General features: G+C 44.7%; 1 protein-coding gene across 1 annotated transcript in view; it reads left to right on the top strand.

The window, feature by feature from the left end:
* Positions 1–7,785: 7,785 nt before the first annotated feature.
* Positions 7,786–20,126, top strand: part of TMEM120B (transmembrane protein 120B) — a 42,415-nt gene continuing 30,074 nt past the window's right edge. The window contains exon 1 of the mRNA XM_019467546.2: positions 7,786–7,980. Within this exon, the coding sequence (XP_019323091.1) occupies positions 7,912–7,980 (69 nt within the window). The 5' untranslated portion in view covers positions 7,786–7,911. The remainder of the gene's footprint in view (positions 7,981–20,126) is intronic.

Genomic DNA, 20,126 nt, shown 5'->3' with positions numbered 1-20,126 from the left:
ATTCTGTGTCTCCTTCTCTCTCTGCCCCTCCCCCGTTCATGCTCTGTCTCTCTCTGTCTCAAAAATAAATAAAAACGTTAAAAAAATTTTTTTTTTTTAAATAAGAAAAAGAAAATTAGTAATAGAAAGTATAAAGAGAAAAAACACATTTTAATCTGGAGACTAAGCCAAAAAAGGGATCACCTTGGTCATCATACCTTTCATCAGGATACATTTTTTAGGGCGCCTGGGTGGCTCAGTTGGTTAAGTGGCTGACTTCGGCTCAGGTCATGATCTTGCAGTTTGTGAGTTCAAGCCCCGCATCGGGCTCTGTGCTGACAGCTCAGAGCCTGGAGCCTGCCTCAGATTCTGTGTCTTCCTCTCTCTCTGCCCCTCCCCCTGCTCACACTCTGTCTCTCTCAAAAATAAGTAAACATTAAAATTAAAAAAAATTTTTAACGCTTATTTATTTTTGAGACAGAGAGAGACAGAGCATGAGCAGGGGAGGGGCAGAGAGAGGGAGACACAGAATCCCGGGCAGGCTCCAGGCTCTGAGCTGTCAGCACAGCCCAACGTGGGGCTTGAACTCACAAACTGCGAGATCATGACCTGAGCTGAAGTTGGACACTTGACTGACTGAGCCACCCAGGTGCCCTGAGGAGAATGTTCTCGATTATGGGAAATGCTCACTAAAGTATTCAGGAGTGATGGGGCAAAGCAAAGCAGCAAAGCAGATCAGCAATCTACACTCAAATGGGCCCGGAAAAAAAGTTCTTTGTACTGTACTTGCAGCTTTTCTTTAAGTTTGAGATTGTTGAATAAGTTAAAACATTTTTATATAGAAGTATAATCAACTCACAGAAAGGGAGAAAATATTTGCAATTGTGTATATAAGGGACTTGTATCCAGAATATATAAAGAACCCTTACAAGTCAACAATCAAAAGGGAAATAATCCCATTTTAAAATGAGCAAAAGATTAGAACAGACATTTCTCCAAAAGAAGATATACTCGTGGTCCACAAACACATGAAAAGACACTCAACATTTTTAGTGATTAGGAAAACACAAAATAAAAGCCACAGTGAGATACACTTCACACAAAACTGCAAGGATGACTAAAATGACAGTCAATAACAAGTGTTGACAAGGATGTAGAGAAATTGGAGTCTTTGTGCATTGCCAGTGAGGGTGTGAAATGGTGGGGCACCTTTGGAAAAAGGTTTGGCAGTGCTTCAAAATGCTAAAAACAGTTACCATCTGACTCAGCAATTCCACTCCTTGGTGATACCAAGAGAAAAGACAAGACACGGGGCGCCTGGGTGGCTCTGTCGGTTAAGCGTCTGACTTCGGATCAGGTCATGATCTCATGGTTCATGAGTTCCAGCCCTGAGTCGGGCTCCACGCTGTCAGTGCTTGGGAGTCTCTCTCTCCCTCTCTCTCTCTGCCCCTCCCCTGCATGCACTCGCTCCCTCTCTGTCTCCCTCTCTCTCAAAAAAACTTTAAAGTGTGGCCTAGTCAAGTTGACATATGAAATTAACCATTACCATATCTCAATAAAGCTATTGTTAAAACAATATATAGGGGCACCTGGCTGGCTCAGTTGGTGGAGCATGGGACTCTTGATCTTGGGGTTGTGAATTTGAGTCCCATGCTGGGTGTAGAGATTACTTAAAAACAACAAGAACAACAACATATACTATTCAAAACTGTCAAGGTCATGAAAACCAAGGAAGCACTGAGTTACTATCACAGAGGAGAGGAGACTCTGGAGACACGATGCCTAAATTCAACGTCAGGTTGAATTCTGGAACAGGAAAAGGACATCAATGGAAAAACTGGAAAAATCTGAACAAAGTCTGGGATTTAGTTTATAATAATTGCCTGTGTTAATTTCTTGGTTTTGATAAAGCTGCCATGGTTATGTAAATTGTCAGCAAGAGGGAAAACTGAGTGAAGAGTACATAGGAACTCTCTGTACTATCTTTGCAGCTTTGCAAATCTAAGATTATACTAAAATAAAATGCTTATTTTTAAATTTATTTTTTATTTATTTTTTAATGTTTCATTTTTTAAAAAACCCAAATCTATAGTCAGTAATTTCTGGTACTTACATAGTGTTGGGCACTTTATTTATGTCAATGCATTAATCCTCACAACAGTCCTAAGAGAGCAACCCCCAGTTCATAGAGAAAGTGAATTATGGACTCAGGGTCATACATCTGGCAAATGCGAGAGCTGGGATTTGAACTCATGTTTGTCTGGCTGGGCTAAATAAATCACACCCCCATCAAGCCCCAGGACTTTTAGCCCTAGGTAGGTCCAGTAATGCAAATAACTGAATAAGGACAGAAAGGGTATTTTGATACCTGAAGAGTAAATATTAAATAAATGTAATTTAATACTCATGTTTGCGGTTTCATTATAAACCTGTGAACAGAAAGATAAGGGCTTAAAATTTATCAAACAGCTGAGAAACATTTCAGAAAAAAAAAATCCCATCAATTTATGCGATCAACTGTTTCTCTTACACTAAATTCACCCAGTCTTTTTTAGGGTGCACAAATGACCATGTGCCTTTAATCAGTATATACACATTATTTTGGGCTCTACTTTTTTTTTTTTTTTAAGGTTTATTTTTGAGAGAGAGAGAGAGAGAGAGCACAAGCTGGGGAGGGGCAGAGAGAGAGAGGGAGACACAGAATCCAAAGCGGGCTCCAGGCTCTGACCTGTCAGCACAGAGCCCGATGAGGGTCTCAAAACTCACAAACCATGAGATCTGAGCCAAAGTTGGACACTTAACTGACTGAGCCACCCAGGCGCCCCTGGGATATATTTTTTTACTTATCACGATTTAATATACTTGTTTATAAGCATTCATTTAGTCCCATAGCGATCATCTCAATAGCTATATATTATTGCATGAACTAGACTATAGCTTACTTCACCGTTTCTCTGTTGTGGGGCATTTGGGATGTCTCCAGTGCGTGGCTGATCTAAAAAGTGCTGCTATAAACATCTTTGCACAAGTTGCTTGTTAAAATCTTTGGGACTATTTTGAGCAAGGGCATTTGTGGGAAGCAGATGAAGGAAAAGTCCCTGGAATTTTCAGTTCTCCTTGGACTTTTTTTAGAATTTGCTCTTGGCATCTTGTAATGTGTACATAACACAGCTACCAGTAGCTGGATGATCTTGGGTAAGTTCCTTCACCTCTCTGCAACTTGGACACTTGCTATTTAAAATGTCCTTGGACCAGTGATATTGGCTGGGAGCTCGTAGAATTACAGGACCTCTGGCCCTTCCTAGAGCCTACTGAATCAGAATCTGCATTTAACAAGATCTTCAAAAGGTAGTTCTTGGTCATATCAAAAGTTGAAGAAACTGGGGTGCCTGTGTGTCTCAGTCAAACATCTGACTCTTGGTTTCGGCTCAGGTCATGATCTCATGGTTCCTGAGATGAAGCCCTGAATTTGCTGTATGCTGACATCATGGAGACTGCTTGGGATTCTCTCTCTCTCTCTCTCTCTCTCTCTCTCTGTCCTTCCCCCACTCATGAATTCTCTCTCTCTCTCAAAATAAATAACCTTTTTTTTTTTAAGTTGGAGAAACTATGCCTTAGAATATTCACCTGTCAAACAGGGAGAATAGAGGTCCTTCCTCAAGCTGTTGTGAAGACTTAATGCATTAAGGCGTATACATAAAGTGTATACAAGAGCACTAGACACATAGTGCTTTCTATGCGTTTGCTCCTTTTTTTTTTTTTAAACACTTCCTCTTCAGGGCGCCTGGGTGGCTCAGTCGGTTAAGCGTCCGACTTCGGCTCAGGTCATGATCTCACGGTTCGTGAGTTCGAGCCCCTCATCGGGCTCTGTGCTGACGGCTCAGAGCCTGGAGCCTGCTTTGGATTCTGTGTCTCCCTTTCTCTCTGCCCCTCCCCTGTTCATGCTCTGTCTCTCTCTGTCTCAAAAATAAATAAAACATTTAAAAAAAATTAAAAAAAATAAACACTTCCTCTTCTTTTTTTTTTAACATTTATTTATCATTGAGAGACAGAGAGAGACAGAGCATGAGCAGGGGAGGGGCAGAGAGAGGAGGAGGCACAGAATCCAAAGCAGGCTCCAGGCTCCGAGCCGTCAGCACAGAGCCCAATGCGGGGCTTGAACTCACAAACTGCGAGATCATGACCCGAGCCAAAGTCGGACGCTTAACCGACTGAGCCACCCAGGTACCCCTGTGTTTGCTACTTTTATGACTCTTCCCAGCTGGTTGTACAACGTCTCAGACTGACAGGTTCCTAAGTAGAGTGTCTTAAAGAGAACAAATAGGAGAGATTTCCCCTTGGTGGCGTGGGCAGGGATGAGGAGGATAACACACTTTCTCACCCCTCATGATCAAAGTCCATAAGTAGAGCCAGATCCAATTCCAAGCAGCTGACAAGTGAATCTGAAAGCACTTTGGGTAGGAACCAGGACAGAGTGGCAGTCGGGTAAGATCTGATACTTCTGGCACCCACTGGCTACACCGATTGGGGTGGCCAGCCCCCTGCCATCTACAAAAGGGCTCATGAATAATGCATTCTGAGTCCTGACCCCACAGAGAAAACAGTCACTTAGATTTGCAGCCTGACCGCTGGCCAGCCTGCAGATAAGGTGCATCTGCCCAGATTCCCTGGCGGGCAGAGCCAGCCTCTCCTGCCCACAGGCAGCCTGGGGCAGGTGGACCTGCTTGGATTGAGTCGCTGCAAGCAGAAGTGAAAGGGCATCTTCCCCAATTCTCTGCTTGGTGACACTTTACTCATCCTTCAAGGCCCTATGTTTCCTTTTTGATTCCACTAATCCCAATTAAATAAACCTTTTTCTGTTTTTTTTTTTTTTTCACCATTTAAGTGATTTATATGGTTTTGCAATCCTCATGACATATTATATCGGGAGTCTCAAATTCAAATGTCTGAGGACTACAGTTTACAAAAATACGTGAAGTAGTCAGGGCAATATAGTTGAGCATGGTGAGGACTGTGGCCACTGGCCAGCCCATTGTGAAGGGGATATCTTTATTCTGTTCCAGCCCATTACCATGCAGGAATGTGAGCCCATCTGGAATGGCCAGATTTTCCCATTTTTCAAAATAAAAGTTAGGATTTTAGGGGTGCTTGACTGGTTCAGTCAGTAGAGTCTGCGACTCTTGATCTTGGGGTTGTAAATTTGAGCCCCATGTTGGGCGTAGAGATTACTCTAAAAGATTAAATTAAATTTAAAAGTTTTTATTTTAATGTAAAATCATCTTTTTCTTAATTAAAAAAATTACATAAATGTTTATAGTGGTTTTATTCATAATCAGCCCAATCAATAATAACCAGGCACACGAACAAGACTTGTTTCACCTTTATTGAGAGGCGTTGTTATGAATTGAATTGTGGCTCCCAAAGATATATTGAAGTTCCAACCCTCAAGGATGAGAATATAATTCAAAGTCCATCACTAATTATCTGGGAATCTTAAGTCACACTCTTCTTCAGGCCTTAGTTAAGAATTCCAAACATTTGGAGGCACCTGGGTAGCTCAGTGGGTTAAGCGTCTGACTTTGGCTCAGGTCACGATTTCCTGGTTTGTAAGTTTGAGCCCCGTGTGGGGCTCTGTGCTGACAGCTCAGAGCCTGGAGCCTGCTTTGGATTATGTGTCTCCTCTCTCTGCTCCTCTTCTGCTTGCATTCTGTCTCTCTAAAAAAATAAATACACATTAAAAAAAAGAATTCCAAATATTTCTCTATGTGTTTATGTGTATATTTCCCATTCAGAGTTCTTAGAGTGGTCTCTGAACCCCAAAAGTTGAGAGGCTTTGCATCTTTCATGTTTATTCCTTCAGCGGATATTTAGTAAGGGCCTACTATGTGCCAAGCTCTGGGAATACGATGATGACCAAGACAAAGACGCGATCCCTGAGATCTCGTGCAGATTATATACCCACGGAGGGATACATACAACCAACATGGAGACAAACACTTTTATGAAGGAAATAAGACAGGTGACATATGAATCACTGGGAGGATGCATGAAGCTCTGGATATTCAGGAAAGGTCTTTTTTTCAGAGGTGTTGTTACAGTTTAAATTGTATCCTCCAGAAAGATATGCTGAAGTTCTAATACCCACTACCTCAGAATGTGATCTTATTTGGAAATGGTCTTTGCAGGTGTAATTAGTTAAGCTTAGATGAAGTCATTCTGGAGTGGGATGGACCCTTGAACCTAATAAGATTGGTGTCCTTTAGAGGGGCACCTGGGTGGCTCAGTTCATTGAGCATCTGACTCGTGATTTGGGTTCAGGTCATGATCTCACGATTTGTGAGGTTGAGCCCCGTGTCCGGCTCTGAGCTATCAGCAGAGTTTGGGATTCTCCCTCTCCCTCTCTCTCTGTCCCTCCCCCACTGGCACGCTGTGTCTCAAAAATACGTATTTTTAAAAAATGGTGTCCTTAGGAGAGGACACGCAGGGAAGGTCACGTAACGACAGAGGCAGAGAATGGAGGGATGAACTACAAGGCAAGGAATGTTAAGGACTGAGTGCCACCACAAGCCAGGAAGAAGTAAGGAAAGATTTTACACAGGGTTGGAGCATGTCTTTGCTGACACCTTGATTTCATACTTCTAGCCTCCAGAACTGTGAGAGAATAGATTTCTATTGTTTAAGCCACTCAGTTTGTGGTATCTAAACAGTGCAATTTGTGGTAAAAGGCAGCCCTAGGAATTTTTTTAAAAATGTTTATTTATTTTGAGAGCGAGAGTGAGTGGGGAGGGGCAGAGAGGGAGAGAGAATCCCAAGAAGGCTCTGCACTGGCAGTGGGGAGCCTGTCTATGTGCTAGACACCATGAACCGTGAGATCATGACCTGAGCTGAAATTAAGAGTCCAACGCTTAGCAGGCTAAGCTACCCAGGTGCCCTGAATTTTTTTTCTTTTTTCTTTTGTAATTTAAGTAGGCTGGGTGATCAATGTGGGGCTTGAACTCATAACCCTGAGATCAAGAGTTGCATGCTGTATGGATTGAGTCAGCCACGTGCTGCCGCAGCCCTAGGAAATTAATACAGGTGTCATTGAATTAAGGCTTGAATGATGAGAAAAAGGCAACCATGTGAAGGTTTAGAGGGAATGTTCCATGCAAGGGCAGGAAGAGAAAAAACTGGCTGGGAAGTACTGATCCAGGGAGGTGAGATAGGAGATGTGACTGGGAAGTTAGGCAGGGATAGATCTTGTAGGACCATGAAGGGGAGGGGATGCAATTGTGTCATTTGAGCGACAGAAACAGCTGTCAAAAGAGTCACCTAGAGTCTTAAAGGGCAGGAATCTAGGATGAATTAGTTGCAGTAAATAACGACACCGTGAGACGACGGGGCCCTCCTCGGCCTTGCCTGGCGACCTTGCTGGATGGTCAATGTCAGTTCTAGCATTCTGGGCCGTTGGCTTTGGCTCCGGTCAGGCAATGCCAAGAGGTGGTGAGCTTTCACCTCCCCAAAATCTTCCTCCCTCCCGACTCAGACACCCCAAATAAACACAATCTAAGTAAAATAAGTTCGGCAAATGCAGTTTGAGGACAAGTTCCCTAGCCCCTAGCCCAACTAGGAGAGATTCTGGAAAAGCATAAGCACTCTCAAGAGGGCAGCAACAGACCCGCCAAGACCTGCAGAACTACAGCGGTCCCCCGGCCGGCGCGCGGGGGCGGAGCCGGGGGGGAGGTGCGTGCGCATGCGCGGGGCCTGCCTCCCCGGCGAGGGGGTGGGGCGGCCCCCGGGGCGGGGGCTGTGACGTCAGGTGCGCGCGTGGCTCCGGCTGCGCAGGAACAGCTGGTGTCTCCGAAGGCGGCCGGCGAGCGGACGGGCTGTGGTGCTGGCGGCCAGTGGCGCCACGCTGCGGGAGCCGCCGCCGCCGCCTCGCACCGCCGCACCATGTCCGGCCAGCTGGAACGTTGCGAGCGCGAGTGGCACGAGCTGGAGGGAGAATTTCAGGAACTGCAGGTAGGGCCGGGCCACCTGGTTGGGCAGCTCTGCTACCTGCGGTGCAGTGCCTTTCCCTTCCTGCTTCCCCAGCCGGGGCGGTGGGGCCCGTCAGGGTCGGGGGTGGGGGGGTGCCCCTGGCTAGGCCCTGGGAGTTGGTCGTCCGCGTGGGCCAGCATCCTCCTATCTTCCAGCACTTCAATTCTTCACCCACTTGGGGCGCCCTGTCGTAGCCCCCCATTATCCCGCCTTCGCACCGGCTCTTTGCTCCCGCGCACCTCCTCCTCTGCAGAAAGTTGGTCTGTGGTCTCTGAGGGGAAGTTCCAGGTGTGTCATGTAAGGGAAGCCTGTGGGCACAGATATGTGCTGGGAGAACAGCCCAGCCCCCACCTCCGCAGGGGTCTCTCCTAACCCCACTCTCGGCAGCTCAACTCCTATTCTGGTGGGGCAGCTCTCTCTTCTGCAACTACATTTTAAGAGATGTGCTTGGGAGCCGTTCACCTTGAACCCCTAGGCTTTGCTCGGGGATTGGGGACCCTCGCTCAGCATCTTTGGGGCTCTGGTGTCTGTGCCCTCCTCTCTGCCGCTGCTGCAGGCTGAGTTTGGCGTTCTGGATGACATCTGTCAGTTCTGACAGCTGGGTTGCCTCCCTCGGTGATAGAGGCTGCTCCCCGCCCTCCCCCATCTGGCCCAGAACCTTACCCAGGGTGGGGTGAGGGCAGATGTAAGCAAGGCCTCTTGAGAGAATGGTATTGCCCCTGTGGGAGCCTGGCCGGAGGAGTTAATCCAAAGGAGGTTCAGAGAGGTCTCAGCTACCTACTGAGGTGACTAGAGACACCTCCTTTGAAACCTTGGGGTTGGCCGAGAGGGACTCCTGGATCATTTTTGGAGATGGGGCTTTTTCCTCTCCAGGTACTTCTCTGGAGTTGGGCTCTGTTTGCCTGAAATCATTGCACAGCCCCACCCCACTTCTTCCTATTCTGGAGCAATGACATTTTCCCTGTCCATGTAGCTCTTGTCTGCAGTTGGTTGGCCTCTTATAGTGTCTAGAGGAGGGAAGAGGAGATTGTCTGTGATGGGTCTTCTAGACATGTGGCAGTAGGCCCCAATGTTTAAAGAGGAGGGTCCTGAAGAGACTGAGCAGGAAGGTGAGGGGTGGGGGTGGGGGGCCTCCGTTTCAGGCATGAGCAGAGGATAGGGTATCCAGAACCAGTATGCTGTTCTTGGCCTGTGCATCATGTGTGGGGTGGTGCCCTCCCCTTAAGTCCAGGGCTTGGGGCCCACCCAGTTCCCAGTGGATCCTTCTAGCTCCTGTCCCATCGAGAAGATTCAGCTGCTTCTTAATACTTTGTCCTACTGGGCTCTCAAGTCACATTCAGCCTTGGAGCCATGGAAGGGGCGTTAGGGTCTGGAGTAGGAGAAGAGTTTTACTGTACCATTTTGTTCATGAATTCCTTTCCCTTGCCCTGCCTTACACTACACGGAGTTGTCTCAACACTTCAGAGCCATGCAATTAATGCAATCAACAGCAATTAGATAACTAGTCTTGGCAGGCAGAGCTTGCAAAGGAGACGTTTGATTTGTTGTTGTGTTCTTACTTGGTATCGTTGGGGTTCAGTTGTGTGAGAGACAGAGAGCAGTTGGGGATTCTGGATCTTGTCCCGTGGTGCACAGCAAGGGTTGTATAAGGGGAAACTGTGATGTCACCTACTCAGTTCTTCAGCAGTGGAGGAATTGGAATCGACGGAGCCTTTGGGGAAGAGGGACCTTGCTGGCTTCAGGCTTTGGTGGACCACTGCTGGGTCAGAGGTCAGTGATGGATGGAAAGCCACCAAGTCCCCAGCAGCATGGGTCAAGGTCATAGAGCAAAAGCACTGTCTATAACTTCAGTTCATAGATGAGGAAGCTGAAGCTTGGGAATGCTAATGGACTCAACTGGGGTCACACAGCTCTTTTAGTGGTAAAGCTGACACTAGAACTTAGTACTTTAAATGCTTAGTTCCGATGTCTATCAGTGTGCTGGGAGTCCCTCTCTCTCTCTTCACCTCCACATCCCCCATAATGAATGCGAGAGCTTTGAACTCCTGAGCTGGAAGTCAATGGGATTTGAGGATAGTAAGTAGGGTATAGGGGCGCCTGGGTGGCTCGGTCGGTTGGGCATCCAGCTTCGGTTCAGGTCACTTTATCTCAGTTCGTGGTTTCGAGCCCTGCGTTGGGCTCTGTGCTGACAGCTTGGAACCTGAAGCCTGCTTCGGATTCAGTGTCTCCCTCTCTCTCTGCCCCTGCTTGCGCTCTGTCTCTCTCTCTCTCAAAAATAAATAAACATTAAAAAAAAAAATAATAAAGGAGAACGCATTTTTAAAAAAGTAAGTAGGGTGTATATTGTCATTGTGTATATGCTGGACAGACCCTCAGATATGAGACATTTATTGGGGAAAAAGGAGGTCACAACAGGTAGTCAGGTGGACAGTTTGGAACTAGAAAGGAAGGAGATATATGGATATATAGATTTTTTTTTTTTTTTACTAGAAAATTCCTTTCTATCTTAATTTTCCTATATTTGCCTTAGAATCTGGGATTTTGGGGTTTCATGTTTGTGTCTCTTTGATTCTGTCTTTCTTGGGGTCATAGCTAAAGTTTCTGTGTTTCACCTCTCCTTACCTTTTTCAAATGAAGGGAGGAAAGAGGAAACCTAATTGTCAGACCCCAGAGGATTTGAAAGGTCTTTGGAATTCCCCCTCCCCCACTAAAAAAAAAAGTTATCATCTCTGGGACTTTCTAGAGGAAAGGATCTGTTTTCTTTTGACTGTGATTTGCCTCTGCCAGGGCCTCACTAGACTCAGGGGCAAGGTCAAGTGGTTATGGGGACTTTGTTTTTGGTTTGGCTCGTTAGGGTTTCAGCTATGCTGGTGAATTGAGCATTGGTCTGAGACCAACTCGTTTGGCCCTGTGGCCTGTGGTGTGACCACAGAAGGTCACTTACAGACACCATGGCAGGTGATTTAATAAGCATTTCCTGCCTTGCATCACTGGAAACCTGACCCCATCCTTCCCCGTCCAGGAAGGAGGTAGCCTGAAGAGGCCTCTCCCTAAACCTGATCTCACAGAAATACAGGGGCCTGGTAGGCCACTGTAAAGATTTTTGTTTTTTTCCTACCAATGAAATGGGCATCCCTCTGGCTGCTGTGTATAGAATAGACATGAGAGAGACGGGATAGATGCAAAAAGGCCAGTATTATTTTATCAAAGCCCTATGAAGTAGATCCTTTTATCCCATTTTACAGAGGGAAAATCATATACCCAAAGTCACATGTCTTATAAGTACTGGAGTCAGGATTCAAACCCAGGCTGCTGAATATCAGAGTCTATACTCTTTTTTTTTAACTGTTGTTGTTGTTGTTGTTATTTTTGAGAGAGAGAGCATGAGCAGGGAAGGGGCAGAGAAAGAGAGAGACAGAGAATCCAAAGTAGGCTCCAGGCTCTGAGCTGTCAGCACAGAGCCCAATGCGGGGCTTGAACTCACAAACTGTGCGATCATGCCCTGAGCCGAAGTCAGAGGTTTAATCGACTGAGCCACCCAGTCCCCCCAAGATAATTTAAATCTTTAAGGGAAACACAGTGACATCTGTCATATACCGCTTAAACTAACTTGGGATAGTTCCTACCTGCACGTTAAATCACACTATATTCTTATTTATTTTTTAATTTTTTTAAATGTTTATTTATTTTTGAGAGAGAGAGAGAGAGAGAGACAGAGTGCAAGCTGGGGAGGGGCAGAGAGAGAGGGAGACACAGAATCTGAAGCAGGCTCTAGGCTCCAAGCTGTCAGCCCAGAGCCCGACACGGGGCTTGAACTCACAAACTGTGAGATCATGAAGTCATGAGCCGAAGTCAGATGCTCAACCGACTGAGCCACCCAGGTGCCCCATGCTACATTCTTATTGATGATGTCATATCTTTGTGTAGTTAGGTTTTTAGCGGTCTGTGATTAAAATCAAGTATTATGTGAAAATCAATGTGGAACACGAAATGAGGGTGAGAGTGTCCAATCCAATTCCAAGGGTTAAGAATTTGTGCAGAGCACAATAGGCACACACATTCCATTAGTAAATAATTTTGGTTATTTCAGAATGAAATAAAAAAGATTTGTCAGTTTCTGAGTATTCTTTTTTTTTCCCCAAAAGGCTACTAAGTTGTTAGGGCATAAATACTTTTCAATTATTTGGCCTGAGGACTGTGAAAAGTTTACTGAGACATCAAGAGCGTGGTGAACCAGCAAAGTTTGTGAACCTTTGGTTTATGTCCTGATTGTGGTGGTGTTTACACAATTGTATATATTTGCCAGAATTCATTGAGTTGTATAACTGAAAATTGATGAATTGATATGTAAATTATACCTCAATAAAACTGATTTTTAAAAAACAGTACATGGCCTGTTACATATACCTGCTTTTTTTTTTTAAAGTTTATTTATTTATTTAGAGAGCACAAATGGGGGAGGGGCAAAGAGAGAGGGAGAGAGTGAGAATCCCAAGTAGGCTCCGCACTGTTATTGTAGAGCCCAATGTGGGGCTCAAACTCACAGACCATGAGATCATGACCTGAGCCAAAGTTGGACACTTAACTGACCAAGCCACCTGGGCACCCTACATATATCTCATCTCCTAACCCTTTCACAGCTGAGGAAACTGAGGTACAAAGAGATTACATAACTTAGCTAAGAAGTGGCAGACTCTGGATATGAAGAGTTAGGCTCTCCGGACTCCCAAACATCTGACACACATGTCTAGGACCCTCACTTACTGCTCCTGTATCAGACATCACTAATCAATCCTGCCATGTGACATCCTGGCATGTGACTTGGAATATTTTCCAGTATAGAATTGACACAGTGTAGGTGAAGTCATCTTGCCATCCTTACTGTTTTCATGGTGATGAGTCTTAGGTAGGTATACTCAGCATCCAGAAATCTTTATTTGAACTGGATTCCTTGGAAAGAAAACCATATGAAAGTAATCTCTCAAAAGCTTACCACTAGAGAGAAGCACAGCTATCAGGCACCACATTTTGGTGGTGGCCTTGGCTCTGTTGCAATGTACTGGGTTGCCCACCAACTCGCAATGCTCCTGGGCCGGAGCTCTATCTGAAAATGCCATGAGGTTCCATTGCTGGCAATTCTTGCAATAAATGCTGGCTTGGGCTGTGACTTCCCAGTTCTGGATCTTACGATTCAGCCACGCTGTGTTAATCAGGCATTTCCAGATGTTTCACAACCATGCTGGGACTTGGAGTCATTAACCTCATCTTCCCACTGGGGCAGAGCTTGGGGCCTCAGAGAACAGGAAAGGCAGCAGATTGCCTACGCCTCCAATGGAAACTCGCTTGTTTGTCTCCTGTACGTGGTATAAAAGGATGGTAATTACTGTGTAGGAAAGAAGGTATAGGCATTCCAGCTCATAGAGCCAATGTTAGTGCTTCTCTCTCTCTCTTTTAATCCATTCTACATGTTTAGAAGCAATACATATCCACCAAGTTAAAAATTCAAATAGAGATGTACAAGAATTCTCAGAAAACTTGTTTATAACAGCTAAACGCTGGAAACCTAAATGTTCTTCAGAATGGATTATTCCACTGAACATCCATAGAGTAAGGTGCAATGAGCAGAATGAATAAACTGGAACTACATGTGTCAACAGGGATAAATGTTTTTAAAAGAAGAGCAACATTGAATGGAAAGTTGCAGAGACGTACATATAGTATGACGTGTATGATAAAGTTAAAAAGCATTCAGAACAATACCATGTATTGCTTGCTGATACATATATATATAGTACAAGGGAGTGATATGGGCCAGATTCAGTAGGGTGGAGATTGGGGGAGGGGGGCTGGTGAGAAGCAAATGACTCTCCCTGAAGGATGTCACTGAAAGAAGTTTAAGGAAGGGGCTGTTTACAGAGGTGTGGTGGTTTAAGAGTGAGGCCCCTAGAGCTGGGGCCAGTCCTGTTCTAAAGGGGCAGAGGGAAGGGGGGACCATCACCAGAGCTTGGCCAAAGTCTGTTGCTGGGGAAGAGATGCTGCAGGATAGGAGCTGTGATGGTTGAAGGCTGCAGTAAAGCAGAAAGGAGGCAGAAGGAATAAATACCCCAGTTTCTCTCTCCTCCCACTGTGCATCCATTGGCTAAACCCAAGTAGGAGGCAGGGCAAGGGAGTCTGGGAGATGCAGTCCGTAGGGGTCAGCCTCGTAGGGCACAGAGAAAGACAGGATTGATCTGGGGTGGGCATGGGGGCAGGAATAACCAGCAGAGGGGTCCCCCTCTTTGGGGGCAGAGGATAGGGATACCATATAGAAAGTATACATAGGTGCTTTTAACTCTCTTGCACTATTATTTCCTTTTGCTAATGTTTATTTTTGAGGGAGGGAGGGGCAGAGAGAGGGGGACAGGGGATCTGACAGCAGAGAGCCCGACAAGGCAGTCAAACTCACAAGCCATGGTGAGATCATGATCTGAGCCAAAATCAGATGCTTAACCAACTGAGTCACCCGGGTGCCCCAACTATTATTTCTGTCTTTTTTTTCTTTTTAATGTTTATTCATTTATTTAAAAAAAATTTTTAATGTTTATTTATTTTTGAGAGAGAGAGAGAGAGAGAGCGCGAACATGAGCAGGGGAGGGGCAGATTAAGAGGGAGACAGAATCTGAAGTAGGTTCCAGGCTCCGAGCTGTCGGCACAGAACCCGATGCGGGGCTTGGACTCACACACAGGCTGTGAGATCATGACCTGAGCCGAAGTCGGATGCTTAACTATGCCACCCAGGCACCCCTATTCATTTATTTTTGACAGAAAGAGTGTGTGAGTGGGGGGAGGGAAGAGAGAGAGTGAGAGACATGGGATCTGAAGCAGGCTTAGAGCTGTCAGCACAGAGCCCAATGTGGGGCTTGAACCCAAAAACCATGAAATCATGACCTGAGGTGAAGTTGGCTGCTTAACCAACTGAGCCACCCAGGTGCCCCTCCCCCAACTATTATTTCTTAAACTGGGGGTGAGAATATGGGTGTTCATGTTTATTTTTCACTAATTATATGATTTTCTTTCTTTTTTTGTATGCCTGAAATATTTCATAGTAAATAAGCAGGAGACCAAAAAGTAACCCAACAGTACCAAAAGGCTTATAAAGAAAAGCAGCTCTGGGGTGCCTGACTGACTCATTCAGAAGAGCATACAATTTTTGATATCAGGGCTGTGAGTTCAAGCCCCACGTTGGGTGTAGAGATTAAATAAATAAAACTTAAAAAAAAAAAAAAAAGGAAAAACAGCTCTATAGGTTCACTGTCAGTCACTTACATGATCATGACCATGCAAATATTATTTCCTGCTGAATCGATTATTGTACTATGCTTGTATTTTCTCTTTTAGATATTTTGATTAAATTTATATAGTTAGCATTTGATTCTTTACTGGCAATGTTTGCTTATAATTATTCTCTTTTTTCTCCTTTAAAGCTCCATCCTTGGATAGTCTGTCAAATGTGTTTCTTTTCTTTGGCCTTGAACTAGACAGTTAGGGGGTGGGGGTTTGCTTTGTACTCCCAAATGGAGTACTTTCTTCTGCAGCTGCTTGTCTGCTTTGGTGCCCCCAGCATTCTGGGTTATTTTTAGAGGTCTCAACTTGATGTGGGAGTCAATCACATTTAATAAGCTGGTACTCCCTGCACCCTATGCTGAGAGCGGACTCACAGTGTTTGGTGTTTCCCCTGTTCCAATCCACTGCAGCCAAGTTTAGAAACAAAAATAGTGATTTGGCAGTTTGTCATTTTCTTTAGAAGTTAAACATATATTTACCATATGACCAGCAATTCCATTCCTGGGTATCTACCCAAGAAAAATGAAAATCTGTCTTTGCATAAAGATTTGTACATATTCATGGAAGTATTATTTATAATGGCAAAAGAGTGGAAATAACCGAAATGTCCAATGACAGGTGAATGGATAAACAAAATGTGGTGCATCTGTACCAAATTTTTATTGTTAAGTAGCAATAGAAACAAAGTAATACGTGCTTCTGCCTACTGTCCATAAGTACAACCATCCTGCGAAACCTTTCATAAGCCAAACTGGCATAAAGCAGAGAGTATCCCTTGTTTTCTGAAAGTTTGAGTTACACCACTTTGCTTTTACGACAGACTTCCATTAGTACCTGTTTTCGCTAACCAAAAGAAATCCGAGGAGGAATTTCACTTTTATGGAAAAAAGAAAGCCATTACTTTACTAACAGAGGTCTTTCATAGAAGCAGTAACGTAATGAGACAGAGATACTTGTGTGTGCTACAATGTAAATAAACCTCAAAAACGTGATGCTGAGTAAAAGAAGCCAGACACAAGACTACATATTGTATGATTCCATTTATATGAAATATCCAGAAGAGACAAATCTGTAAGGACAGAAGGTGGGTTAGTGGTTGCCATTGGGGAGTGACTGCTGTCATAGACATGAGGGATCTTACTGGGTGGTGGAAATGTCCTCAAGCTGGATGTGATGATAGTTGCATAACTTGGTAAATGTATAAAAATCACTGAATTGTACATGTAAAATGAGTGAGTTTTATGATATGTGAATCATACTTCAGTAAAGTTGTTAAAAAAGGATGGTTTATCTGTTTCTACCAAATTCTTGGTTTGGTAGAAAAACACGCAATTTGACTGTCCAGAGATCTGCATTTTTAGGTGCCCATTTAGTTACTGGCTTGATGAAGGATTCATTCAATGAGGCTCCAGGTCTTGTTTTTAGCATCTTTAGGATGATGATAGTGCCCAGGGCAAGAGGCTGGTAATCATGAGTCCGAGATTTGTGGCTTCTCTTCTTACCTTGTATGGTTAACTTTGCCCAGAAGGAAAACTCTGTTCTTATGCATTTTTGTTTGTTTATTTAGTGTGTGTGTGTGTGTGTGTGTGTGAGAGAGAGAGAGAGAGAGAGAGCGAGAGAGAGCGAGAGAGAGCGAGAGCGAGAGAGCGAGAGAGAGAGAGAGAGAGAGAGAACATGAGCAGACGAGCAGGGGAGGGGCAGAGAGAGAAGGAAAAGGAGAGAATCCCAAGCAGGCTCTGTGCCATCAGCACAGAGCCCAGTGCACGGCTCGAACTCCCAAACCTTGTGAGATCACAACCTGAGCTGAAATCAAGAGTCTTATATACTTAACGGACTGAACCACCCAGATGCCCCTGTTCTTAGGCATTTTAATCTAGATTCTGACATTTGCTTCTGAAATGAAGACATTCAATTCAAACTGGCAAAGCTAAACAGACTAAAACACCATTTGTTTGCATATGTAATTGGGAGGTCAAAGGTAAACTGACCATCTAGGGGCTCAAATAAATGAACCCTTGGGGCTCAGCCTTCTTCTACCTCTCTGCCCTGTTTTCCCATCAGTTGGATCCGTGCTGAAGCAAGACGGCCCCATTCGCTCTGGGCTCAAATGAGCTCTTCTTCCTTCAAACTAGTGGAGGAAGAACTCTTGTTCAGCAGTTCTTATGAAATCCCACCCCCCCCCCCCACCCCCCCAACTGAGTTTTGCTGGTTTTGAATGCCTGTCTCTGAATCAGCCTGCTTGGGTCAGGAGGCTAATGTTCTGATTGGCCAGCCTGGGTCATATGCCCTGAAACCTGGGACAGGTTCAACCTCATTCCTAGTCACATTTCAATAACTGAGTGTGGGGGAGGGATAGATCTCCAAAGAAACTGTGGAGACATTAACCAGAAGGGGAATAGCTGCGTAGTTGGCAAAAACAACAGAAAGCTTCCATATGGTGACCAGTTCTATTTGAGGCCACAGGTTCAGGGTTGACTGGATGAAAGGCAGGTTTGGAGATTGGATTGCTGCATTGTGGTTCATCTTGCTCCTGGAAAAAGCATCTGAAAGCACAGGTTTAATTGAGGGTCTTCTGGAGACAGGTGCAGAGGACAGCCAGGGATTCCAAGGGAGGACAAGAGTTACATCCCACCATCTGACCTCCCAGAACCACTCTGTGGACAATGCATCAAGAGATAGCTGTTAGGAAATGGTGTAGCTGCTGTGGAAAATGGTATGGTAGTTCCTAAAAAATATATTAAATGAATTACTATTTGGTCTAGCAAACCCACTTCTGGGTATATACCCAAAAGAATTGAAAACAGGGACTCAAAACAGATGCTTATATTCCCATGTTCATAGTAACATTATTATATCTATCTATCTATCTATCTATCTATATATATATATAGATAGATATCTATATATATATATCTTCTCTGTCTCTCTCTCTCACGTGCGCATACCTTCTCTCTCTCTCTCTCTCTCTCTCTCTCACGTGCGCACACACACACACAATGGAATATTACTCAGCCATAAAAGAATGAAATGTTGCCATTTGCACCAATGTGGATGGAGCTAGAGAGTATAATGCTAAGTGAAATAGGTCTGTCAAAGAAATATACCATATGCTTTCACTCATGTAGAATTTAAGAAACAAAACAAATGAGCAAAGGGAAAAAAGGAGAAATCAAGAAACAAACTCTTAATTATTAGAGAACAAACTGATGGTTGCCAGAGGGGAAGGGAGTGAGGGGATGGGTTAAATAGGTGATGGGGATTACGTAGTGCGCCTGTGATGGCACTGGGTGATGTATGGAATTGTTGGATCACTATATTGTACACCTGAAACTAATAGAATACTGTATATTAAGTAACTGGAATTTTTAAAAATGTAATCATGTATTCCCCCATCCCCCAAAAAACCCTGCATTTTTCCCCCAAAGTGTTTCTGAGATGTCAGACCTAAATTATGAAGAACTAGAAGGGTCCACATGTATGATTCAGTTAAACTTATCCGGTTCGGGGCGCCTGGGTGGCTCAGTCGGTTGGGCGTCCAACTTCGGCTCAGGTCATGATCTCGCGGTCCGTGAGTTCAAGCCCCGCGTCGGGCTCTGTGCTGACAGCTCAGAGCCTGGAGCCTGTTTCAGATTCTGTGTCTCCCTCTCTCTCTGACCCTCCCCTGTTCATGCTCTGTTTCTCTCTGTCTCAAAAATAAATAAACGTTTAAAAAAAAAATAAAATAAAATATTAAAAAGAAAAAAAAAAACTTATCCGGTTCTTTTTTTTTTTTAATTTTTTTTTTAATGTTTATTTTTGAGAGAGACAGAGACAAAATGTGAGTGGGTTAGGGGCAGAGAGAGAGGTAGACGCAGAATCCAAAGCAGGCTCCAGGCTCTGAGCTGTCAGCACAGAGCCTGACGCGGGGCTTGAACCCACGGACTGCGAGATCATGACCTGAGCTGAAGTCAGACGCTCAACTGACTGAGCCACCCAGGCACCCATTTGTTTGTTTGTTTGTTTGTTTGTTTGTTTTTTAAGGACAATATATGGTTCTACTTATCTAAGGTATCTGGGAGAGTAAAATTTATTATTTTTTAATTAAAAAATTTTTATTTTATTTATTTTATTTTTTTATTTTTTATTTTTATTATTTTTTTTAACGTTTATTTATTTTTGAGACAGAGAGAGACAGAGCACGAACAGGGGAGGGTCAGAGAGAGAGGGAGACACAGAATCTGAAACAGGCTCCAGGCTCTGAGCTGTCAGCACAGAGCCGGACACGGGGCTCGAACTCACGGACCGCGAGATCGTGACCTGAGCCGAAGTCGGCCGCTCAACTGACTGAGCCACCCAGGCGCCCCCCAAATTTTTTTTAATTTTTAACGTTTAGTTATTTTTGAGACAGAGAGAGAGCACGAACAGGGGAGGGGCAGAGAGAGAGGGAGACCCAGAATCTGAAATGGGCTCCAGGCTCTGAGCTGTCAGCACAGAGCCTGACGTGGGGCTCGAACTCACGGACTGTGAGATCATGATCTGAGCCGAAGTCGGACGCCCAACAAACTGAGCCACCCAGGCGCCCCTGGGAGAGTCAAAATTTTTTTTTATTTTTATTTTTAACATTTATTTATTTTTGAGACAGAGAGAGAGCATGAACGGGGGAGGGGCAGAGAGAGAGGGAGACACAGAATCAGAAGCAGGCTCCAGGTTCTGAGCCATCAGCCCAGAGCCTGACGCGGGGCTCGAACTCACAGACTGCGAGATCGTGACCTGAGCCAAAGTCGGACGCCCAACCGACTGAGCCACCCAGGCGCCCCAGGGAGAGT

The sequence above is a fragment of the Panthera pardus genome, unplaced genomic scaffold (genome assembly GCF_024362965.1).
Source record: "Panthera pardus isolate Hobbes unplaced genomic scaffold, ASM2436296v1 HiC_scaffold_15, whole genome shotgun sequence".
NCBI lineage: Eukaryota > Metazoa > Chordata > Mammalia > Carnivora > Felidae > Panthera > Panthera pardus.
The sequence above is the reverse complement of the archived record's forward strand: the minus strand, read 5'-3'. Positions and strand labels throughout refer to the sequence as shown.